Source organism: Rhea pennata, unplaced genomic scaffold (assembly GCF_028389875.1).
Source record: "Rhea pennata isolate bPtePen1 unplaced genomic scaffold, bPtePen1.pri scaffold_169, whole genome shotgun sequence".
NCBI classification, from domain to species: Eukaryota; Metazoa; Chordata; class Aves; order Rheiformes; family Rheidae; genus Rhea; species Rhea pennata.
The window spans coordinates 1-21,418 of NW_026907638.1; the positions used below are offsets into that span (position 1 = coordinate 1).

General features: G+C 70.3%; 1 protein-coding gene across 1 annotated transcript; it reads right to left on the reverse strand.

Moving 5' to 3' along the window:
- Nucleotides 1-185: 185 nt before the first annotated feature.
- Nucleotides 186-19,734, reverse strand: SRCAP (Snf2 related CREBBP activator protein; the record flags this gene model as incomplete). Its single annotated transcript, XM_062600949.1, is given in 17 exon segments — nt 186-322; nt 2,191-2,246; nt 2,249-2,382; nt 2,480-2,649; nt 2,733-2,869; nt 4,033-4,210; nt 4,299-4,663; nt 5,685-5,834; nt 6,163-6,252; nt 7,966-8,107; nt 8,197-8,372; nt 9,146-9,314; nt 10,433-10,573; nt 11,541-11,726; nt 14,521-15,026; nt 15,126-15,196; nt 19,585-19,734. Coding segments are annotated over 15 exon segments (2,417 nt in total), but the record flags the coding sequence as incomplete, so codon positions are not given.
- Nucleotides 19,735-21,418: the final 1,684 nt, after the last annotated feature.

Genomic DNA, 21,418 nt, shown 5'->3' on the forward strand with positions numbered 1-21,418 from the left:
TGCGGTGGTGGTGGTGGGGGGAAAAGGGGGTGGGGGGAAGGAGGTGGGGGGGGGGGGAAAAAAAAGGGGGGCGACAGGGCTGAGGCGGGGGGGCCGGAGGCGGGCGGCGGCGGGCTGGGGGGAGAGGGGTGGGGGGACGCGGCGGCGGCGGCGGCGGCGGTGGCGCGTCCCCCCGGCCCGCTCACCTGGCCTGGCCCATGAAGTCGTCGTAGAGGTAGCGCTGCCGCTTGGACAGGCGGCACTTGATGACGTGCTCGTACTTCTTGGGCATCTGCTTCTCCACGTCCACCTTCACCCGGCGCAGCAGGAACGGCCGCAGCACCTACGCGGGGTGGGGGGGGGGGGAGGGGGGGGGGTGACCCCCGCCCTGACCGCCACACGACGGGGGCGGCGGCGGCGCCCCACCCCCCCCCCACCACCACCACCACCACCAGCACCAGAGCTTCGGCGGCCCCCCGGCACGGCGGCCGCGGGGAGCCGCTCCCCGACGTCGTGGTGACCCCCTGGGAGCTGTACTCAACAACCAGAGCGACTGCGGGGAGCTACAGCCTGACGCCACGGTGACTCCCGGGAGCTGCACTCCACAACCAGAGCGACTCCGGGGAGCTACAGCCTGACGCCATGGTGCCCCCCGGGAGCTGCACTCCACAACCAGAGCGACTGCGGGGAGCTACAGCCTGACGCCACGGTGACCCCCGGGAGCTGCACTGAACAACCAGAGTGACTCCACAGAGCTACAGCTTGACATCATGGTGACCCCGGGGAGCTGCACTCCACAACCAGGGGGACTCCAGGGAGCTACAGCCTGACATCACAGTAACCCCTGGGACCTACAGCCTGATATCACAGTGACCCCTGGGAGCTGCACTCAACAACCAGGGTGACTCCCTGGAGCTACAGCCTGACGTCACGGTGAACCCAGGGAGCTGCTCCCCAATGTCGTGGTGAACCCCGGGAGTTGCACTCAACGACCAGGGGGACTCCACGGAGCTACAGCCTGACGTCACGGTGACCCCCGGGAGCTGCACTCCACAACCAGGGGAACACTGGGGAGCTACAGCCTGACGTCACGGTGACCCCGGGGAGCTGCACTCCACAAACAGGAGAACACTGGGGAGCTACAGCCTGACGTCACGGTGACCCCGGGGAGCTGCACTCCACAACCAGAGTGACTTCACGGAGCTACAGCCTGACGTCATGGTGACCCCTAGGAGCTACAGCCTAACATCGCAGTGACCCCTGGGAGCTGCACTCAACAACCAGGGTGACTCCCTGGAGCTACAGCCTGATGTCACAGTGAACCCGGGGAGCTGCTCCCCAATGTCGTGGTGACCCCCGGGAGCTGCACTCCAAAACCAGGGGGACTCCGCGGAGCTACAGCCTGACATCATGGTGACCGCAGAGAGTACAGCCTGACATCACAGTGACCCAGGGGAGCTGCACTCAACAACCGGGGGACTCCGGGGAGCTACAGCTTGACGTCACGGTGACCCCGGGGAGCTGCTCCCCAACGTCATGGTGACCCCTGGGAGCTGCACTCCAAAACCAGGGGGACTCCGCGGAGCTACAGCCTGACATCACGGTGACCGCAGAGAGTACAGCCTGACATCACAGTGACCCAGGGGAGCTGCACTCAACAACCGGGGGACTCCATGGAGCTACAGCCTGACGTCACGGTCAGCCGGGGGATACACTCCAGAACCAGGGTGGCTCTGGGGAGCTACAGCCTGATGTCACAGTGGCTCCTGGGAGCTGCACTCCAGAACCAGGGTGACTCCATGGAGTTACAGCCTGATGTCATAGTGACCCCCCGGAGCTACAACCTGACATCACGGTGACCCCTGGAAACTGCTCCCCAACATTGTGGTGACCCCCGGGAGCTGCACTCCACAACCAGGGGGACTCGTGGAGCTACAGCCTGACGTCACAGTGACCGCCCAGGAGTACAGCTGATGTCACGGTGACCCCCGGGAGCTGCACTCCACAACCAGGGTGGCTCCATGGAGCTACAGCCTGACATCACTGTGACCTCTAGGAGTACAGCCTGACGTCACGGTGACTCCAGGAACTGCACCCCGCAACCAGGGTGACTCCATGGAGCTACAGCCCGGAGCCGCGGTGACCCCAGGGAGCCCCACCCCGACACCACGGTGAGCCCGGGGAGCCGCACCCCGAGGAGAGAGCGCCCACCTTGTGGAGCCGCTTGACGAGGCTCTCGTTGTACTCCTGGCTACCCTCGATCATGCGGTGAGGGGGTTGGAGAACCACTCCTTGAACTCACGGTGCGACTGGAAGACGTGGGGCATCAGGAAGTGCATGAGGGACCAGAGCTCCATGAGGCTGTTCTGCAGCGGCGTCCCCGTCAGCAACAGGCGCCGCTGGCTGCGGGCGGCACAGAAGGGGGCGGGTGAAGCTCCGCCGGCGGGCGCTCCCCAAGGGTGTGGGGTGGCGGCGGTGGCGGCGGTGGCGCGCGCCCAACCTGTTGAAGTTGAGCAGCGACTGCCACCGCTGCGACTTGAAGTTCTTGATGTTCTGGGCCTCGTCGAGGATGAGGTACTTCCAGTTCTTGCGCCGGAAGGCCTGGTGGTCCTGCAGCACCAGCTTGTAGGAGGTGATGCACACGTGGAAGGCGTTGGGCTTGGTCCAGCCCTGCGGGGGCAAGGGGTCCGGGTGAGGCGAGGCGGCGGGTGGGGTGGGGTGGGGTGGGGGGACACCCACGGGTGGGCCCTCACCTGCCGCTTGAGCTTGCGCTCCTTCTGCGCCCCGTAGTAGGTGAGGATCTTGAAGCTGGGGCACCAGCGCTTGAGCTCCATCTCCCAGTTGAGCATGACGCTGGTGGGCACGATGATGAGGTGGGGGCCCCAGCTGCCTGTGGGGTGGGGGGGGTTGGGTGGAGGGGGGCGGGCGTCAGCGCTTCGGTGGGCGTGTCTAGCTCCAGGGGGCACCCAAAGGTGACCCGGTATCTCCCGTCGGGACCTCGAGCGCCCACCAAGGCACCCAGCAGACTCACGATGACCTCATGGAACTCCAGGAGCACCCAAAGATGCTCCAGCATCTCCCACCAAGACCCCCAGCACCCACCGAGGTGCCCAACAGACTCAGGAAGACCTCACGGAACTCCAGGAGCACCCAAAGGTGCTCCGACATCTCTCACCAGGACCCCGAGCACCCATCAAGGCACCCAACAGACTCGAGAAGACATCACAGAAGTCCAGGAGCACCCAAAGATGCTCCAGCATCTGCCACCAAGACCCCCAGCACCCACCGAGGTGCCCAACAGACTCAGGAAGACCTCACGGAACTCCAGGAGCACCCAAAGGTGCTCCGACATCTCTCACCAGGACCCCGAGCACCCACCAAAGTGCCCAACAGACTCGAGAAGACATCACAGAAGTCCAGGAGCACCCGTAAGTGCCCACCAGCTTCTCCCACCAGGACCCCGAGCACCCCCAGAGAGCCCCGGGAAGCCCCAGAGCACCCAGACACCTCCCACCGACACCCTCCAGCACCCCCCGAGGCACCCAGAGAGCCCCGGGAAGCCCCAGAGCACCCAGACACCTCCCACCGACACCCTCCAGCGCCCACCGAGGCACCCGGAGAGCCCCAGAGCACCCAGACACCTCCCACCAACACCCTCCAGCACCCCCGAGGCACCCGGAGAGCCCCGAGAAGCCCCAGAGCACCCAGACACCTCCCACCGACACCCTCCAGCGCCCACCGAGGCACCCGGAGAGCCCGAGAAGCCCCAGAGCACCCAGACACCTCCCACCGACACCCTCCAGCGCCCGAGGCACCCGGAGAGCCCCGAGAAGCCCCAGAGCACCCAGACACCTCCCACCGACACCCTCCAGCACCCCCCGAGGCACCCGGAGAGCCCCGGGAAGCCCCAGAGCACCCAAACACCTCCTGCCAAGACCCTCCAGCACCCACCGAGGCACCTGGAGAGCCCCGGGAAGCCCCAGGAGCACCCGGGGGGTGGCTCAGACCCCACGGCGGGCGGGCTGGCACCCCCGCCCCCTCCTCGCCCCTCACCCTTCTCGCAGGCGAGGTGGGCCAGCAGGGAGATGGTCTGGATGGTCTTGCCCAGCCCCATCTCGTCGGCCAAGATGCCGTTGAGCTTCTTCTCGTACATGGTGACGAGCCAGTCGAGGCCGATGTGCTGGTACTCGCGCAGGGTGCCCCGCAGCAGGTGCGGGATGGGAGTCTTCACCTATGGGTGGTGGTGGGGTCAGCGCTAAGGTGGCCGCGCGGGTTGGGGGGGAGGGTGGTGGGGGGGGGGGGGCGGCGCCGGGGCCCACCTGGGTGGTGGCCAGGGTGTAGCCCTTGGGCTGGAGGCTCTCGGCGGCGGCGGCGATGTCGGTGATCTCGGCCTTGGGCCCCGGGGTGGGGGTCGGGGCGGGGGTCGGGGCGGCGGCCGGGGGCGGCGGGGCGCCCGCCCGTTCTTCGTCGCCCTGCAGCAGGTAAGCCACGCCGCAGTCCTCCCCGCGGTCCTCCTCGGCGCCGGGGGCCGCCGCCTCCTCCTCGCTCTCCTCTTCCTCCTCCTCTTCCTCCTCCTCTTCATCTTCCTCCTCCTCCTCTTCGTCCTCCTCTTCTTCGTCCTCCTCCTCCTCCTCCTCGTCCTCATCCTCCTCCTCCTCCTCGTCGCTCTCGGCTGCCGGTGAGTCTGCGGGGCCCACGCAAGGGGTGCCGTGAGCGGGGCCGGCACCCAAGGGCCTCAGCACCCGTGGAGGGAGCTCTAGCACCCAGGGGTGACACCAGCACCACGCGGTGACCCCGACACTTGGAGGGCGGCTCTGGCACCCACAGCTCTGGCTCTAGCACCCATGGGTGGCCGTGACACTCGGAGGTGGCTCTAGGACCCAGGGGTGACATCAGCATCCCTTGGTGGCCCTGAGTCTTGGAGGTGGCACCAGCACCAGTAAGTGGCCCTCACACCCAGGGGTGGCTCTAGCACCCAGGGGTGACAGCAGCATCTAGGAGAGGCTTTAGCACCCACGGGTGGTCCTGACTCACCCCAGGCAGCTCTAGCACCCATGGGTGGCCACAACCCCCCACAGTAGTTCCAGCACCCATGGGCAGCTCTAGCACCAGTGGATGGTCCCAACTCACCCCAGGCAGCTCTAGCACCCATGGGTGGCCACAATCCCCCACAGCTAGTTCCAGCACCCATGGGCAGCTCTAGCACCAATGGATGGTCCCAACTCACCACAGGCAGCTCTAGCACCCATGGGTGGCCACAATGCCCCACAGCTAGTTCCAGCACCCATAGGCAGCTCTAGCACCAATGGATGGTCCCAACTCATCACAGGCAGCTCTAGCACCCATGGGTGGCCACAATGCCCCACAGCTAGTTCCAGCACCCATGGGCAGCTCTAGCACCAGTGGACGGTCCCAACTCACCACAGGCAGCTCTAGCACCCATGGGTGGCCACAACCCCCCACAGGTAGTTCCAGCACCTGTGGGCAGCTCTAGCACCAGTGGATGGTCCCAACTCACCCCAGGCAGCTCTAGCACCCATGGGTGGCCACAACCCCCCACAGGTAGTTCCAGCACCCGTGGGCAGCTCTAGCACCAATGGATGGTCCCAACTCACCACAGGCAGCTCTAGCACCCGTAGGTGGCCCCAACCCCCCCGGGGATGGTCCCAGCACCCAGGGGGTGGCTGCAGCCCCTCGCCGCTTACCCGAGCGGGTGCTGCTGGCGTCCTCGGGGGAGTCGTAGGCGGACGAGCCGGAGCCAGAGCCGGAGCCGGGCTCGGAGGGGGCCTCGGAGCTCCCGGAGTCGGCGAAGGCGCCCGCGTACTTCTCCAGCAGCTCCTCCATGGGCAGCGCCCCTGCGGCGGGGCCCGGGCGGGCCGTCACGCGCCGGTGTCTCGCCCACCCCACCCCACCCCGTCACTCGTCGCTGTCACCCGTCGCTGTCACCCGCTTGTAGCTCCGGGTACGTGCCGCGGCGGGCACGGGGTGCCGGGAGGGGCCGCCCGGCCGCGGGTTGCGCCGGAGCCGCTGCTCTGAGCACCAGCTACCAAATCCCGGCCCACGGCGGGGGGGCGGGGACCTGTTGGAGTGCTCGGGGACAGGCGCGTCGGGCGCGGGGACACGCGGTTGGAGGGGGACACGCGTGTCGGGCGCGGGGACACGCGGGCCGGGCGCCGCCCCTACCTTCGCGGGCCAGGTCGTCGAGTTCTTTCTTGTGGTCCACGTCGCCTTCGAGGCGCTCCTGGGCGGCGATGGTCTCCTCCTCGTCCTCGGCTGTAGGGCACAGGCGGCGGGTCGGCGTGGGGACGCCCGGTGACAGCGGGGGGGGGGGGGACACGCGGACCGGAACGGTGACGCCGAGTCGGGTTGACACCGGGGAAGGGGCGGGGGTGGGGGGGTACATGGAGCATGGAATCAGGGAGGATGACAGCAGAGGGACCGACCCAGAACTGGGTGACACTACTGGGGGTGACACCAGTGGGGGTGACACTACTGGGGGTGACACCAGGTGGCTTTGGGGAACACGGAGTACGTGACACTGAGCGGGGTGTGACTTGGAGCTCGGGTGACACGGAGCAGGCAGGTGACACTCGGGGAGAAGTGACACCAGGATGGTGACACCGTGCGAAGGATACAGAGCTGGGGGGAGGGTGACGACACCAAGTAGGAGGGTGACACCGGGGGTGTAGGACACAGAGCAGGTGGGTGATGCCGGGCGAGGGGTGACACAGCAAGGGAGGTGGTGCCAAAGGGCGCAGGCGGAGCGGACGAGTGAGACCAGGCGGGTGACACCGGGAGGAAGACGCAAAGCTGGATGGGTGACATCGGGTGTGGGGAGGGTGACACTGGGGAAGGGAGTGGATCCAGGTGGGTGACACTGGCGGAGCAGAAGCACAGAGCAGGCAGGTGACACCGTGAAAGGTGACAAGGAAGAGATGACACAGAGCGAGGTGACACCGGGCAGGCAACACCACGAAAGGGTGACAAGGAGCAGCAGAGTGACGTGACCAAAGGAATACAACACTGGGAAGTAACATCAGAGCGCGGACACCAGGCGGAAAGGTGACACCAAGCGGGTGACACCAGGGAAGAGTAACAAGGAGAGGCAGAGTGACGCTATGGGGTGACACCAGGAGGACACAGCACTGGGCAGTAACACCAGGGAGAGAACACCAAGTGGGTGGGTGACACCACGTAGATCACACCGGGTGAACGACTGACATTGCAGGAGAGCGACAAGGAGCAGCAAGGTGACACCAGAGGGACACAGCACTGGGCAGCAACACAGGGGCAGGTGACCCCAGGTGGGTGACACCGGGCAAGCGGGTGACAGAGAGCAACGCTATAGAGGTGACACCAGGGGGAGGTAGCACTGGGCCGTAACACAGCGGAGAGGACACTGCAGAAGGGTGACAAGGAGTAGCAGGGTGACACTAGAAGTGACACCAGGGGTACACAGCGCTGGGCAGTAACACCAGGGACAGGACACCAGGTGGGCGGGTAACACTGTGCAAACAGGTGACACCACAGAAGGGTGACAAGGAGCAACAGGGTGACACTAGAGGGGTGACACTAGGGGGACGCAACGTTGGGCAGTAACACCAGGGAGAGGACACCGGGTGGGCGGGTGACACCGTACAGGCAGGTGACACTGCAGAAGGGTGACAAGGAGCAACAGGGTGACACTAGAGAGGTAACACCAGGGGGACACAACACTGCGTGGTAACACTAGAAAAAGGACACTAGGTGGGTAGGGGACACCGTACAGGTGGGGGACACCACAAAAGGGCAACAAGGAGCAACAGGGTGACACCAGGAGGGGGTGACACCAGGAGGGGGTGACACCAGGAGGGGGTGACACCAGGAGGGGACGCAGTGCTGGGCAGTAACACCGGGGAGAGGACACCAGCTAGACAGGTGACACCAGGCGGGTGACGCCGCAGAGGGGGGCGGGTGACGCCGCGGGGGCGGGCGGGTGACGCTCACCGTGGCGATGGTGGCGGTGACGACGGCGGCGGCGGCGGCAGGCGGCCGAGCCGGGGCGGCGCTGCCGGGGCGTCCAGGGTTGGCGCGGGGCCGGAGGAGGAGGAGGAAGAGGAGGCGGCGGCGGCGGCGAGCGGGCGGGCGGCTGCCGGGAGGGAGAGACGGGGTGAGGCGGCGGTTAGGGTGGCGGCGGGGGGCACCCGCGGGTGCCGTCGGGGGCGGGGTTGGTTGTACCTGCGGGGGGCGGGCCAGCAGCTGGGGGGGCAGCAGCTCCTCGAGGGGCAGCTGCCCCTCGCGCTTGAGCAGCTCGAGCTCGCGCCGGCGGCTCTCGCGGTCGTTGCCCTCCTGCCGCTCCTCGGCCTCGATCGTCGCCTCGTCGTCCGACTCGTCGTGCGGCTGGAAGTCGCCGTCTGCGCCGCGGCGCCCGTGGGTGCCCCAGCAGCACCCACAGGGGGGGGGGGGGGGGGGGGCGTGGGGTGGGGGGACCGCCGTGTCCCCCCAACCCCACCCCACCATCCCGGATTCCCCCCACTCCAGCCCCGTAACACCCGCGGATGCTCCCGCCGCGCCTCCCTGCCCCCCCCGCCCCCGTCAGCACCCATGGGTGCCCCCGCCCACGGTCGCCGCAGCTCCTAGTCGGATGCCCAGCACCCCATAGCACCCCCGTATCCCCCCTATAGCCCCTCCCAGCACACAACGGATCTCCCTATGCTCTCTACTCCCCCCCAGCACCCCCATAGACCCCTGCCAGGACCCACGGGTGCCCCCCAAGGCCATGGGAGCTCTCTAGCCCCCACAGACCCCTGCCAGCACCCACGGGTGCCCCCCCAGGGCCATAGGAGCTCTCTAGCTGCCCCCAGCACCCCCATACACCCCTGCCAGCACCCACAGGTGCCCCCCCCAGGGCCACGGGAGCTCTCTAGCCCCCCCCAGCACCCCCATAGGCCCCCACCAGCACCCACAGGTGCCCCGTCAGGGCCACAGGAGCTCTCTAGCTGCCCCCAGCACCCCCATACACCCCTGCCAGCACCCACGGGTGTCCCCCCCCCAGAGCCATGGGAGCTCTCTAGCCCCCCCCAGCACCTCCATAGACCCCCGCCAGCACCCACAGGTGCCCCCCCAAGGGCCACAGGAGCTCTCTAGTCCTGTTCCCCCCCCCCCCCAACGGCGGCGAGGGGCGCACCTTCGTCGTCGGGCCGGGGGGGCCGCCCGGGGGGGGCGCGGGGGGCGTTGAGGCTGCGGCTCAGCAGGTCCGAGTACTTCTCGGTCTGGCCCACGATGAAGTCGAGCTGCAGGTCCAGCGCCTTCTTCCGCTGCTCCTCCAGCCGCGACTGCTGCTTGAACTGCACCACCTGCGCCCCACGCGGGCGGGGGGGGGTCAGCAGCTGCCGGCGGGGGGGGGGAAGCCCACCGGGGGGGGGGGGTAGGGCAGGACAGTGGGAGTAGCCTCGGGGAGAGGGGTTGGTACTCATCTATGGGGGGAGGGTTTGGGAGCAGCCTCGGGGGGGGGGTCAGCAGCTGCCGGCGGGGGGGGGGGAAGCCCACCGGGGGGGGGGGGGTAGGGCAGGACGGTGGGAGTAGCCTCGGCGAGAGGGGTTGGTACTCATCTATGGGGGGAGGGATTGGGAGCAGCCTCGGGGGGGGGGGTCAGCAGCTGCCGGGGGGGGGGGGGAGGGAAGGGAATCGGGAGCCACTTGGGGGGGGGTACCCAGCTATGGTGGGGGGGGCGGTTGGGAGCTGCCTGGGGGGGGGGCTGGGAGCCACTTGGAGAGGGGGGGTACCCAGCTACGGGGGGGGGGGAGCTGCCTACGGGGGGCTGGGAGTCACTTGGAAGGGGGGTACCCAGCTATGGGGGGCGGGAGCTGCCTGGGGGGGCTGGGAGCCACTTGGAGAGGGGGGGTACCCAGCTACGGGGGGGGGGGGGGGGAGCTGCCTACGGGGGGCTGGGAGTCACTTGGAAGGGGGGTACCCAGCTATGGGGGGCGGGAGCTGCCTGGGGGGGCTGGGAGCCACTTGGAGGGGGGGGTACCCAGCTATGGGGGGCGGGAGCTGCCTGGGGGGGCTGGGAGCCACTTGGAGGGGGGGGTACCCAGCTATGGGGGGCGGGAGCTGCCTGGGGGGGCTGGGAGCCACTTGGGGGGGGGGGTACCCAGCTATGGGGGGGGGTGGGAGCTGCCTACGGGGGGCTGGGAGCCACTTGGGGGAGGGGGGGGGGGTCGGTGGCCTTCTATGGGGAAGAAGAGTTGGTGGCCACCTGGGGAAAGTCAGTAGCCACGCCGGGGGGGGGGGTAGATAGTGGCCACCTGGGTGGGGGGTGGCACACGATGCAGCGGAAGAAGCCAAGAGGAGCGATGCGGCACCCGAGGGTGCCCGTAGGCAGGCAGAGCGGGGGGAAGGGGGGTCAGTAGCCACCCGGGGGGGGTCGGTAGCCACCCCGGGGTGGGGGGGGGGGGTGGGGGGCGGGGGGCACCTTCTCGACGTTGCTCCAGAAGTGCTTGACCTCGCGGGCGATGGAGGCGGCGACGCGGCGCAGCTTGGCCTGCTCCTCCCGCTTGGCCCGCTCCTCCCGCTGCCGCTGCTCCTCGTGGTGCCGCAGCACCATGCGCACCACCTGCGGGGGGGGGGGGGGGCACCCATGGGTGGGGGGCACCCACGGGTGGGGGGGCAGCACCCACGGGGGTGGGGGGGAACCGGACGTGAAACCAACTGTGGGGGGGAGGGGGGGCAGCTGGGGAAGGACTTGGGCGGGGGGCACCAAATGGAGGGTGGGCGGGGGGGGGCAGCCACGGGTGGGGGGCACCCACGGGTGGGGGTGGGGGGGATTGGGGGCGGCACCCGCGGGGGGAACCGGACATGAAACCAACTGGGGGGGGGGGGGGGAAGCAGCTGGGGAAGGACTTGGGTGGGGGGCACCGGATGTGGGGCAGGCGGGCAGGGGGGGCACCCAGGGGTGGGGGGTGGCCTCACACTGCCCCCTCCAGCGCCTCCTGGCACCCAAACTTGCCCCCCTACCACCCAGTCCTGCTGCCCCCAGCACCCACATCTGCCCCCCTGACACCCCAAAACCCCCCACCCAAGCACCCACGTGCACCCCCCAGACACCCCAAACCACCCTCTAGCACCCACATCCGCCCCCCAGACACCCCAAACCACCCCCTAGCACCCACATCCACCCCCGAGCACCCACATCCGCCCCCCAGACACCCCAAACCACCCCCTAGCACCCACATCCACCCCCGAGCACCCACATCCGCCCCCCAGACACCCCGAACCACCCCCTAACACCCACATGCACCCCCCAGACACCCCAAACCACCCCGGAGCACCCACATCCACCCCCTCGACACCCACATGCACCCCCCAGACACCCCGAACCACACCCTAGCACCCACATCCGCCCCCCCAGATGCCTCGAACCACCCCGGAGCACCCACATCCACTCCCCCAAATGCCCCGAACCACCCCCTAGCACCCACATCCGCCCCCCCAGATGCCTCGAACCACCCCGGAGCACCCACATCCGCCCCGCCCCCACCCAGGGGGTGCCGTGGGTGGGCGTAAAGCCCCCCATCCCCAACCTTGCGGGCGACGCCGCGCTTCCAGCGGCGCTCCTGGGCGAAGTCGGCCGCCAGCCACTGCATCTCCTCGCACAGGTAGTCCCAGTGCACCTTGGGGCGCGCCGGCTCGGGCACCTTGGCGAGGCGCTTGAGCGACCAGAAGCCTTCCTTCTTCATCTCGGCGACGCGGTTCTGCACCTCGGCCTCCTGCGGCGAGCCGCCCGCGTCGGCCCCGCTCGCCGAGCGCTCCCCTTTCCCGCACCAGCCTCGCGCCGGGGAGGCGGAAGGACCCAAAATCCCCAGCGTTCGCCCCAAAACCCCTTCCGGTCCCGCTCGCAAGCTGCTTCTGCTCCCCCGTTTCCCCACCAGCCTCGCGCCAGGGAGGCGGAAGGACCCAAAATCCCCAGCGTTCGCCCCAAAACCCCTTCCGGTCCCGCTCGCAAGCTGCTTCTGCTCCCCCGTTTCCCCCACCAGCCTCGCGCCGGGGAGGCGGAAGGACCCAAAATCCCAGTGTTCGCCCCAAAACGCCTCCCGGTCCTGCTCACGGGCTGTTTCTGCCGCGCCGTCTCCCCACCAGTCTCGTGACAACGGTGACAAGGACCAAAACCACCTCAACTCGGCCCAAAACGGCGCCCAACGACGCGTTCGTGGGCTGCTCGGCGCCCGTCTGGCCCCGAGAGCAGCAGGGACCCAAAACCACCACGATTCACCCCAAAACGGGGCCCGCCAAGGTGCTCGCGGGCTGTTTCTGCTACCCCGTTTCCCCACCAGCCTCGCACCGGGGAGGCGGAAGGACCCAAAATCCCCAGCGTTCGCCCCAAAACCCCTTCCGGTCCCGCTCGCAAGCTGCTTCTGCTGCCCCGTTTCCCCCACCAGCCTCGCGCCAGGGAGGCGGAAGGACCCAAAATCCCCAGCGTTCGCCCCAAAACCCCTCCCAGTCCCGCTCGCAAGCTGCTTCTGCTCCCCCGTTTCCCCCACCAGCCCCGCGCCGGGGCGGCGGAAGGACCCAAAATCCCCAGCGTTCGCCCCAAAACCCCTCCCGGTCCCGCTCGCAAGCTGCTTCTGCTGCCCCGTTTCCCCACCAGCCTCGCGCCGGGGAGGCGGAAGGACCCAAAATCCCCAGCGTTCGCCCCAAAACCCCTCCCGGTCCCGCTCGCAAGCTGCTTCTGCTCCCCCGTTTCCCCCACCAGTCTCGCGCCGGGGAGGCGGAAGGACCCAAAATCCCCAGTGTTCGCCCCAAAACGCCTCCCGGTCCCGCTCACGGGCTGTTTTCTGCCGCGCCGTCTCCCCACCAGTCTCGTGACAACAGTGACAAGGACCCAAAACCACCTCAACTCGGCCCAAAACGGCGCCCAACGACGCGTTCGTGGGCTGCTCGGCGCCCGTCTGGCCCCGAGAGCAGCAGGGACCCAAAACCACCACGATTCACCCCAAAACGGGGCCCGCCAAGGTGCTCGCGGGCTGTTTCTGCTACCCCGTTTCCCCACCAGCCTCGCGCCGGGGAGGCGGAAGGACCCAAAATCCCCAGCGCTCGCCCCAAAACCCCTTCTGGTCCCGCTCGCAAGCTGCTTCTGCTTCCCCGTTTCCCCCACCAGCCTCGCGCCAGGGAGGCGGAAGGACCCAAAATCCCCAGCGTTCGCCCCAAAACCCCTTCCGGTCCCGCTCGCAAGCTGCTTCTGCTCCCCCGTTTCCCCCACCAGCCTCGCGCCGGGGAGGCGGAAGGACCCAAAATCCCCAGCGTTCGCCCCAAAACCCCTTCCGGTTCCGCTTGCAAACTGCTTCTGCTGCCCCGTTTCCCCACCAGCCTCGCGCCAGGGAGGCGGAAGGACCCAAAATCCCCAGCGTTCGCCCCAAAACCCCTTCCGGTCCCGCTCGCAAGCTGCTTCTGCTCCCCCGTTTCCCCCACCAGCCTCGCGCCGGGGAGGCGGAAGGACCCAAAATCCCCAGCGTTCGCCCCAAAACGCCTCCCGGTCCCGCTCACGGGCTGTTTCTGCCGCGCCGTCTCCCCACCAGCCTCGTGACAACGGTGACAAGGACCCAAAATCCCCAACATTTGCCCCAAAACCCCTTCCAGTCCCGCTCGCAAGCTGCTTCAGCAGCCCCATCTCCCCACCAGCCTCATGCCAACGGTGACAAGGACCCAAAACCACCTCAACTCGGCCCAAAACGGCGCCCAACAACGGACTCGCAGGCTGCTCAGCGCCCGTCTGACCCCAAGAGTGGTAGGGACCAAAAACCACCACAATTCACCCCAAAACGGCGCCCGCCAAGGCGCTCGTGGGCTGTTTGTGCGGCCCCGTTTCCCCACCAGCCTCGTGCCGGGGGGCAGAAGGACCCAAAATCCCCAACATTCGACCCAAAACCACCGCCCTGACTCACGCGCTCGGCCGTCACGGCGCCGGTTTTCACCGCCGCAAACGCCCCAAAACCACCCCAATTCCCAAAATCCCCAACGTTTGCCCCAAAACCGCCGTCCCGCTGCCCCGACTCACGCACTCGGCCATCACGGCACTGGTTTTCACTACTGCGACGGCCCCAAAACCGCCACGATTCACCCCAAAACCGCCGTCCCGCCGCCCCGACTCACGCGCTCGGCCGTCGCGGCGCCGGTTTCCACCGCCGCAAACGCCCCAAAACCGCCCCGATTCGCCCCAAAACCGCCGTCCCGCTGCCCCGACTCACACGCTTGGCCGTCGCGGCGCCGGTTTTCACCGCCACAAATGCCCCAAAACTGCCCCGATTCACCCCAAATCTGCCCCGATTCACCCCAAAACCATCATCCTGCAGCCCCGACTCACGCGCTCGGCCGTCACGGTGCCGGTTTTCACCGCCACAAACGCCCCAATACTGCCCTGGATTGCCCCAAAACCGCCCTGAATCGCCCCAAAACTGCTGTTCCACCGCCAGGACTCACGCACTCGGCCATTGCGGCGCCAGTTTTCACTGCCGCAAACGCCCCAAAACCGCCCCGAATCGCCCCAAAACCGCCGCCCCGACTCACGTGCTTGGCCTGCTCGGCGATCTCGGCGTGGGTCTTGTCCCAGAGGCTGGGCGGCTCCGGCGGGGTGTTGGTGGCGGTGTTGGTGGCGGCGGTTGCGGCGGTGTTGGTGGTGGTGGCGGCGTTGTTGGCGGCGGGGGCCGGGGGGGAGCCGGCCGAGGCGGGTGACACGGGCTCGCTGCCCGTCATGGCGCTGAGCGGCGGTGCCGGCGGCGGTGCTGACGGCGGTGCCGGCGGGCTGTTGGCGGCGGTGGCACCGCCGCCGGCGGGCGGTCTCACCTCGGGGTGCTGCTGCGGCGGCGGCGGCGGCGGGTGGGCGCTGGCGGCGGCTCCGGCACCGGCTCCGGCACCGGCTCCGGCACCGGCACCGGCTCCGGCGCGGGGCGGCCCCGCCGGGACGGGCTGCGGGGCGGCCTCATCCTGCTCGGGCGCCCGCCGGGACGAGCCGTCCAGCTCCTGGGTGCCCTGGCGGCCCAGCCTGCGCTCCGGGCCGCCGGTCGCCGAACCGCCTGGGGGGCGAGTGGGGGGGGGGGGGGTTGGAGACGGCTCAGCACCTATGGGTGCCCCCCACCCCACCCCACCCCCCGCGCCGGGTGCCCAGCCCCTACCTGCGTGCGCTGGGCCCTCCTCCTCCTCCTCGCACTCCACTTCCACGGTGGCGGCGCGGCGAAGGGCGCTGCTGCGGAGGGGGGGGAGCAAAGATTTGGGGGGGAGGTGGGTGGGGGGCACCCACGGGTGCCAAAATGCCTCCTGGGGGAGGGGGGCTGCCCTTTTGACCCCGTGGTGCTCTCTGACCCCTGACCTGTTTGCCAGCACACCCCCCACCAAAAAAACACCCAGACCGTGTCTTTGCTGCACGCTGGGGGCACCCTGACCCCCACCCCGACCTCCTCACCCACCCCCCAGGGCACCCTGACCCCCCCCTCAGGACCCCTCAACACCCCCCAGGCACCCTTGGCCCCGCCCCCCCCAACACCTGCCCTATCCTGGGGCACCCTGACGCCCACCGTGACCCCTTTGATTCCCCGCCCCTCAGGGCGCCCTATTGCCCCCACATCGGGGGCACCCTGACCCCCCCACGACCTCCCAGTGCCCCCCCAGGGCACCCTGACCGCCCCCCTGATCGGGGACCCCCTGATCCTCACGATGAGGGCACCCTGACCCCCCCACGACCTCCCAGTGCCCCCCCAGGGCACCCTGACCGCCCCCCTGATCGGGGACCCCCCTGATCCTCACGATGGGGGCACCCTGACCCCCCCCCAACGACCTCCCAGTGCCCCCCCAGGGCACCCTGACCGCCCCCCCTGATCGGGGACCCCCTGATCCTCACGATGAGGGCACCCTGACCCCCCCCCAACGACCTCCCAGTGCCCCCCCCAGGGCACCCTGACCGCCCCCCTCATTGGGGACCCCCTGATCCTCACGATGGGGGCACCCTGACCCCCCCCCAACGACCTCCCAGTGCCCCCCCCTGGGCACCCTGACCGCCCCCCCTCATTGGGGACCCCCCTGATCCTCACGATGGGGGCACCCTGACCCCCCCCAACGACCCTCCCAGTGCCCCCCCCGGGCACCCTGACCGCCCCCCTCATTGGGGACCCCCTGATCCTCACGATGGGGGCACCCTGACCCCCCCCCCCAACGACCTCCCAGTGCCCCCCCCAGGGCACCCTGACCGCCCCCCTGATCGGGGACCCCCTGATCCTCACGATGGGGGCACCCTGACCCCCCCCCCCAACGACCTCCCAGTGCCCCCCCCAGGGCACCCTGGACCGCCCCCCTCATTGGGGACCCCCTGATCCTCACGATGGGGGGCACCCTGACCCCCCCCAACGACCTCCCAGTGCCCCCCCCAGGGCACCCTGACCGCCCCCCCGATTGGGGACCCCCTGATCCTCACGATGGGGGCACCCTGACCCCCCCCCCACGACCTCCCAGTGCCCCCCCAGGGCACCCTGACCGCCCCCCTGATCGGGGACCCCCTGATCCTCACGATGGGGGCACCCTGACCCCCCCCCCAACGACCTCCCAGTGCCCCCCCAGGGCACCCTGACCGCCCCCCTCATTGGGGGACCCCCTGATCCTCACGATGGGGGCACCCTGACCCCCCCCAACGACCTCCCAGTGCCCCCCCAGGGCACCCTGACCGCCCCCCCCTCATTGGGGACCCCCTGATCCTCACGATGGGGGCACCCTGAACCCCCCCCAACGACCTCCCAGTGCCCCCCCAGGGCACCCTGACCACCCCCCCAATTGGGGACCCCCGACTCCCACATCAGGGGCACCCCTGACCCCCACTGCGACCCCCCCCCAGGGCACCCTATTGCCCCCCCCCATTGGGGATCCCCTGACCCCCCCACGACCTCCCAGTCCCCCCCTCAGGGCACCCTGACCCTTCCAGGCCTCCCCCATTGGGGATCCCTGACCCCCGCTGTGACCTCCCAGTGTCCCCCCCCCAGGGCACCCTGACCGCCCCCCCATTGGGGACCCCTTGACCTCCACATTGGGGGCACCCTGACCCCCTACCGCGACCTCCCAGTGCCCCCCCCAGGGCACCCTGACCGCCCCCCTCATTGGGGACCCCCTGACCTCCACATTGGGGGGCACCCTGACCCCTACCGCGACCTCCCAGTGCCCCCCCAGGGCACCCTGACCGCCCCCCTGATTGGGGACCCCCTGACCTCCACATTGGGGGCACCCTGACCCCTACCGCGACCTCCCAGTGCCCCCCCTGGGCACCCTGACCGCCCCCCCATTGGGGACCCCCTGACCTCCACATTGGGGGCACCCTGACCCCTACCGCGACCTCCCAGTGCCCCCCCAGGGCACCCTGACCGCCCCCCTGATTGGGGACCCCCTGACCTCCACATTGGGGGCACCCTGACCCCTACCGCGACCTCCCAGTCCCCCCTCAGGGCACCCTGACCGCCCCCCCATTGGGGACCCCCTGACCTCCACATTGGGGGCACCCTGACCCCCCCCACGACCTCCCAGTCCCCCCTCAGGGCACCCCGACTGCCCCCCCCCCATTAGGGACCCCCTGACCCCCACACTGGGGCACCCTGACACCCACCAGGACCCCCCAACCCCCACATTGGGGGCACCCACACACCCCCACCCCGATCCTGGGGCTCTTTCACCCCACACTCTAGCCCCCCCCCCAACACACACGCACACCCTGGAAGAGAGCTGCAGGCTGCCCCACACCGGGTCCTCCCCCCCCCCACACACACACCTCTAGGGGGGCTGCCCCACACCGGGTCCTCCCCCACACACACACACCTCTGGGGGGCTGCCCCACACCGGGTCCTCCCCCCACACACACACACCTCTGGGGGGCTGCCCCACACCGGGTCCTCCCCCCCCCACACACACACCTCTAGGGGGGCTGCCCCACACCGGGTCCTGCCCCCCCCACACACACACCTCTGGGGGGCTGCCCCACACCGGGTCCTCCCCCACACACACACACACCTCTAGGGGGGCTGCCCCACACCGGGTCCTGCCCCCCCCCACACACACACCTCTGGGGGGCTGCCCCACACCGGGTCCTCCCCCACACACACACACCTCTGGGGGGCTGCCCCACACCGGGTCCTCCCCCACACACACACACCTCTGGGGGGCTGCCCCACACCGGGTCCCCCCACACACACACCCCCGGGGGAGAGTGCCCCACACCGGGTCCTCCCCCCCACACACACACCTCTGGGGGGCTGCCCCACACCGGGTCCCCCCCACACACACACACACCTCTGGGGGGCTGCCCCACACCGGGTCCCCCCCCACACACACACCCCCGGGGGAGAGTGCCCCACACCGGGTCCTCCCCCCCACACACACACCTCTGGGGGGCTGCCCCACACCGGGTCCCCCCCACACACACACACACCTCTGGGGGGCTGCCCCACACCGGGTCCCCCCACACACACACCCCCGGGGGGGAGTGCCCCACACCGGGTCCCCCCCCCACACACACACACCCCGGGGGGGAGTGCCCCACACCGGGTCCCCCCCCCCACACACACACCCCGGGGGGGAGTGCCCCACACCGGGTCCTCCCCCCCCCACACACACACATCCCCTGGGAGTGCCCCACACCGGGTCCTCCCCCCCACACACACACACATCCCCTGGGCCTGCCCCACACCGGAGCCCCCCCACACACATACACACCGGAGCCCCCCCACACACACAGCGGGGGCTGCCCCACACCGGAGCCCCCCCTCACACACACAGACACCCTGGGCCTTCCCCACACCGGGTCCCCCACCCCACCCCCCCCAGCCCCGGGGCTGCCCCACACCAGAGCCCCCCCACACACATACACCCTGGGGGGCTGCCCCACACCGGAGCCCCCACTCACACACACACACACCGACACCCTGGGCCTGCCCCACACCGGAGCCCCCACCCCAGGACCCCCGCACATACACTGCGGGGAGGGGGGAGCTGCCCCACACCGGAGCCCCCTCACACACACACACTCACCCTGGGCCTGCCCCACACCGGGTCCCCCAGCCCCGGGGCTGCCCCACACCGGAGCCCCCCCCCCCCCCCCCCCCAGGACACACACACCGGGGCCTGCCCCACACCGGGTCCCCCACACCCTGGGGGGGGCCTGCCCCACACCGGAGCCCCCCACACACACAAGCACACACCCCGGGGGGGCTGCCCCACACCGGAGCCCCCCCCCCCACACACACAGACACCTTGGGCCTGCCCCACACCAGAGCCCCCCCCCCCCACACGCACACAGACACCTTGGGCCTGCCCCACACCGGAGCCCCCACCCCATCCCCCCGGGGGCTGCCCCACACCGGAGCCCCCTCACAAACCCCCCCCCCCCCGAGGGCTGCCCCACACCAGCCCCTTCCCCCCCCCCCCCGCGGGGCGCCCCCTCACCGGGGCCCTCACGCGCGGGGAAGCGGCGGGCGGGGCCGGGGGGGGGGCGGCGGCGCGCGGCCCTTTCCCGCCGTTTCCCGCCGCGGGGGGGAGGGGGGAGGGGGAACGAGGGGGGGGGGGGGGGGGGAAGCGCGCGGGGCCGCGTCCGCGCCGCCATCTTACCTGGGCGGGAGGGGAAGCGGGGGAGGGGGGGGGGAGTGAGGGAGCGGGGGGGGGGAGGGCGAGGGGAGGCGCTTGGCCGCTCCCGCCTCCGCCGCCGCCTCGGCCCGGGCCTCGGCCTCAGCCGCGGCGCCGCCGCCGCCTCCGCCGCCGATCCGCCGCCATCCGCCGCCCGGCCCGGCCCGGCCGCCGCCGCCGCCGCTGCCGCCGCAAAATGGCGGCCGCCGCGCTACCTCGCTCACCGCCTTCCCCCAGTCAGTCAGTCGCTCGCTCGTTCACTCACTCACACGCCGCCCCGGAGCGGCCGCCGCCGCCTCCCGCTCCCGCCGCCGTCCCCGTTTCCCCCCTCCCCCCCCCGCCCCTTCCCCGCGCCAGGCCCCGCCGCCACCGCCGCCGCCGCCGAGAGGGGCTCACGGGAAATGGAGTCCGCGGCGCCAGGGCGAGCAGCAAAATGGCGGCGGCGGCCGCCGCGGCCCGGCGCTCTCGCGAGAGGGGCGGGAGGCGCCGCCCCCTGCCCGCCCCGCCCCGCCCCGCCCCGCGGGGCCGGGAGGTCTCGCGAGAGGATAATCCGGGGTGGGGGGGAGGAGGGAGCGGCAGCGGCGGGCGGAGATCTCGCGAGAGCGCGGCGCGGAGGGGGATGGGAAACGGAGGCGCGGCGGGGGAAGTCTCGCGAGAAGAGGGGGGGAGTCCCGCGGGGGGAGGGGGAAGCGCGCGGGCGGGTGGGGGCGGGAGTTCTCGCGAGACTTGAGGAGGCTAAAGAAAGGGCGGGCGGGCGAACGGCCGCCAAGTCTCGCGAGAGCCGAGCGGGAGGCGGGGCCGAGGGGCATGCCGGGAGCGGGCGCTCCCGCGCGGGAACGGCATGGTGGGGGAGGGGGGCGGGAGGAGGGGGACAAGAAAGATGGCGGCGGGAGGAGCGTGGCGCCGGGCCCCGCCCCCTCGCCGAGGTCTCGCGAGAGCCGCGGGAGTCTCGCGAGACTCGGGGCGCGGAGCTCTGTGGGGAGCGGCGGCTCGGCCGCGGGGCGTGCTGGGAGATGTAGTCCCGCCCCCACGTGGCAGGCACGCGCGCCCCCCCCGCAAGGCTGTGACGTCACAGCTCAGCGGTGACCTCATCGCCCCCCCCCGAGTGACATCACGACTCGGGCAGCAAGTCTTCAAGTAAAGCTTGGGGGGGGGGAGGGGGCTTCGACTGACCCAGAGGCTCATGGGAAGGTTCCGATTGACACCAGCCCCAGAGGCTCATGGGAAGGTTCTGATTGACACCAGCCCCAGAGGCTCATGGGAAGGTTCCGATTGACACTTAACCCCGGAGGCTCATGGGAAGGTTCCGACTGACACCAACCCCAGAGGCTCATGGGAGGCTCCAGTTGACACCAGCCCCAGAGGCTCATGGGAAGGCTCCGGCTGATGCCAGCCCCAAGCCCCTATTGGACCCTGAGAGCCCTCGACCGACCTCAAAACACCCCCCCACAGGTTCCCCCATTGCCCCCCAACGGCCCCCTCAGCCCCACAACTGCCCCCTCTACTGCTCCCCATGCCTCACACTGCCCCGTTCTGCCCCACAGCTGCCCCTCAACTGCTCCCCATGTCCCACACTGCCCTCTCAGCCCCACATCTGCCCCCTCAACTGCTCCCCATGCCTCACACTGCCCGTTCTGCCCCACAACTGCCCCCTCAACTGCTCCCCATGCCCCACACTGCCCCTTCAGCCCCACAACTGCCCCCTCTACTGCTCCCCATGCCCCACACTGCCCCTTCAGCCCCACAGCTGCCCCCTCAGCTGCCCCCCGCGGCCCCCAACGTCCCCCCGCGCCTCTCGCCGCCGCTCCACCGCCCGCCC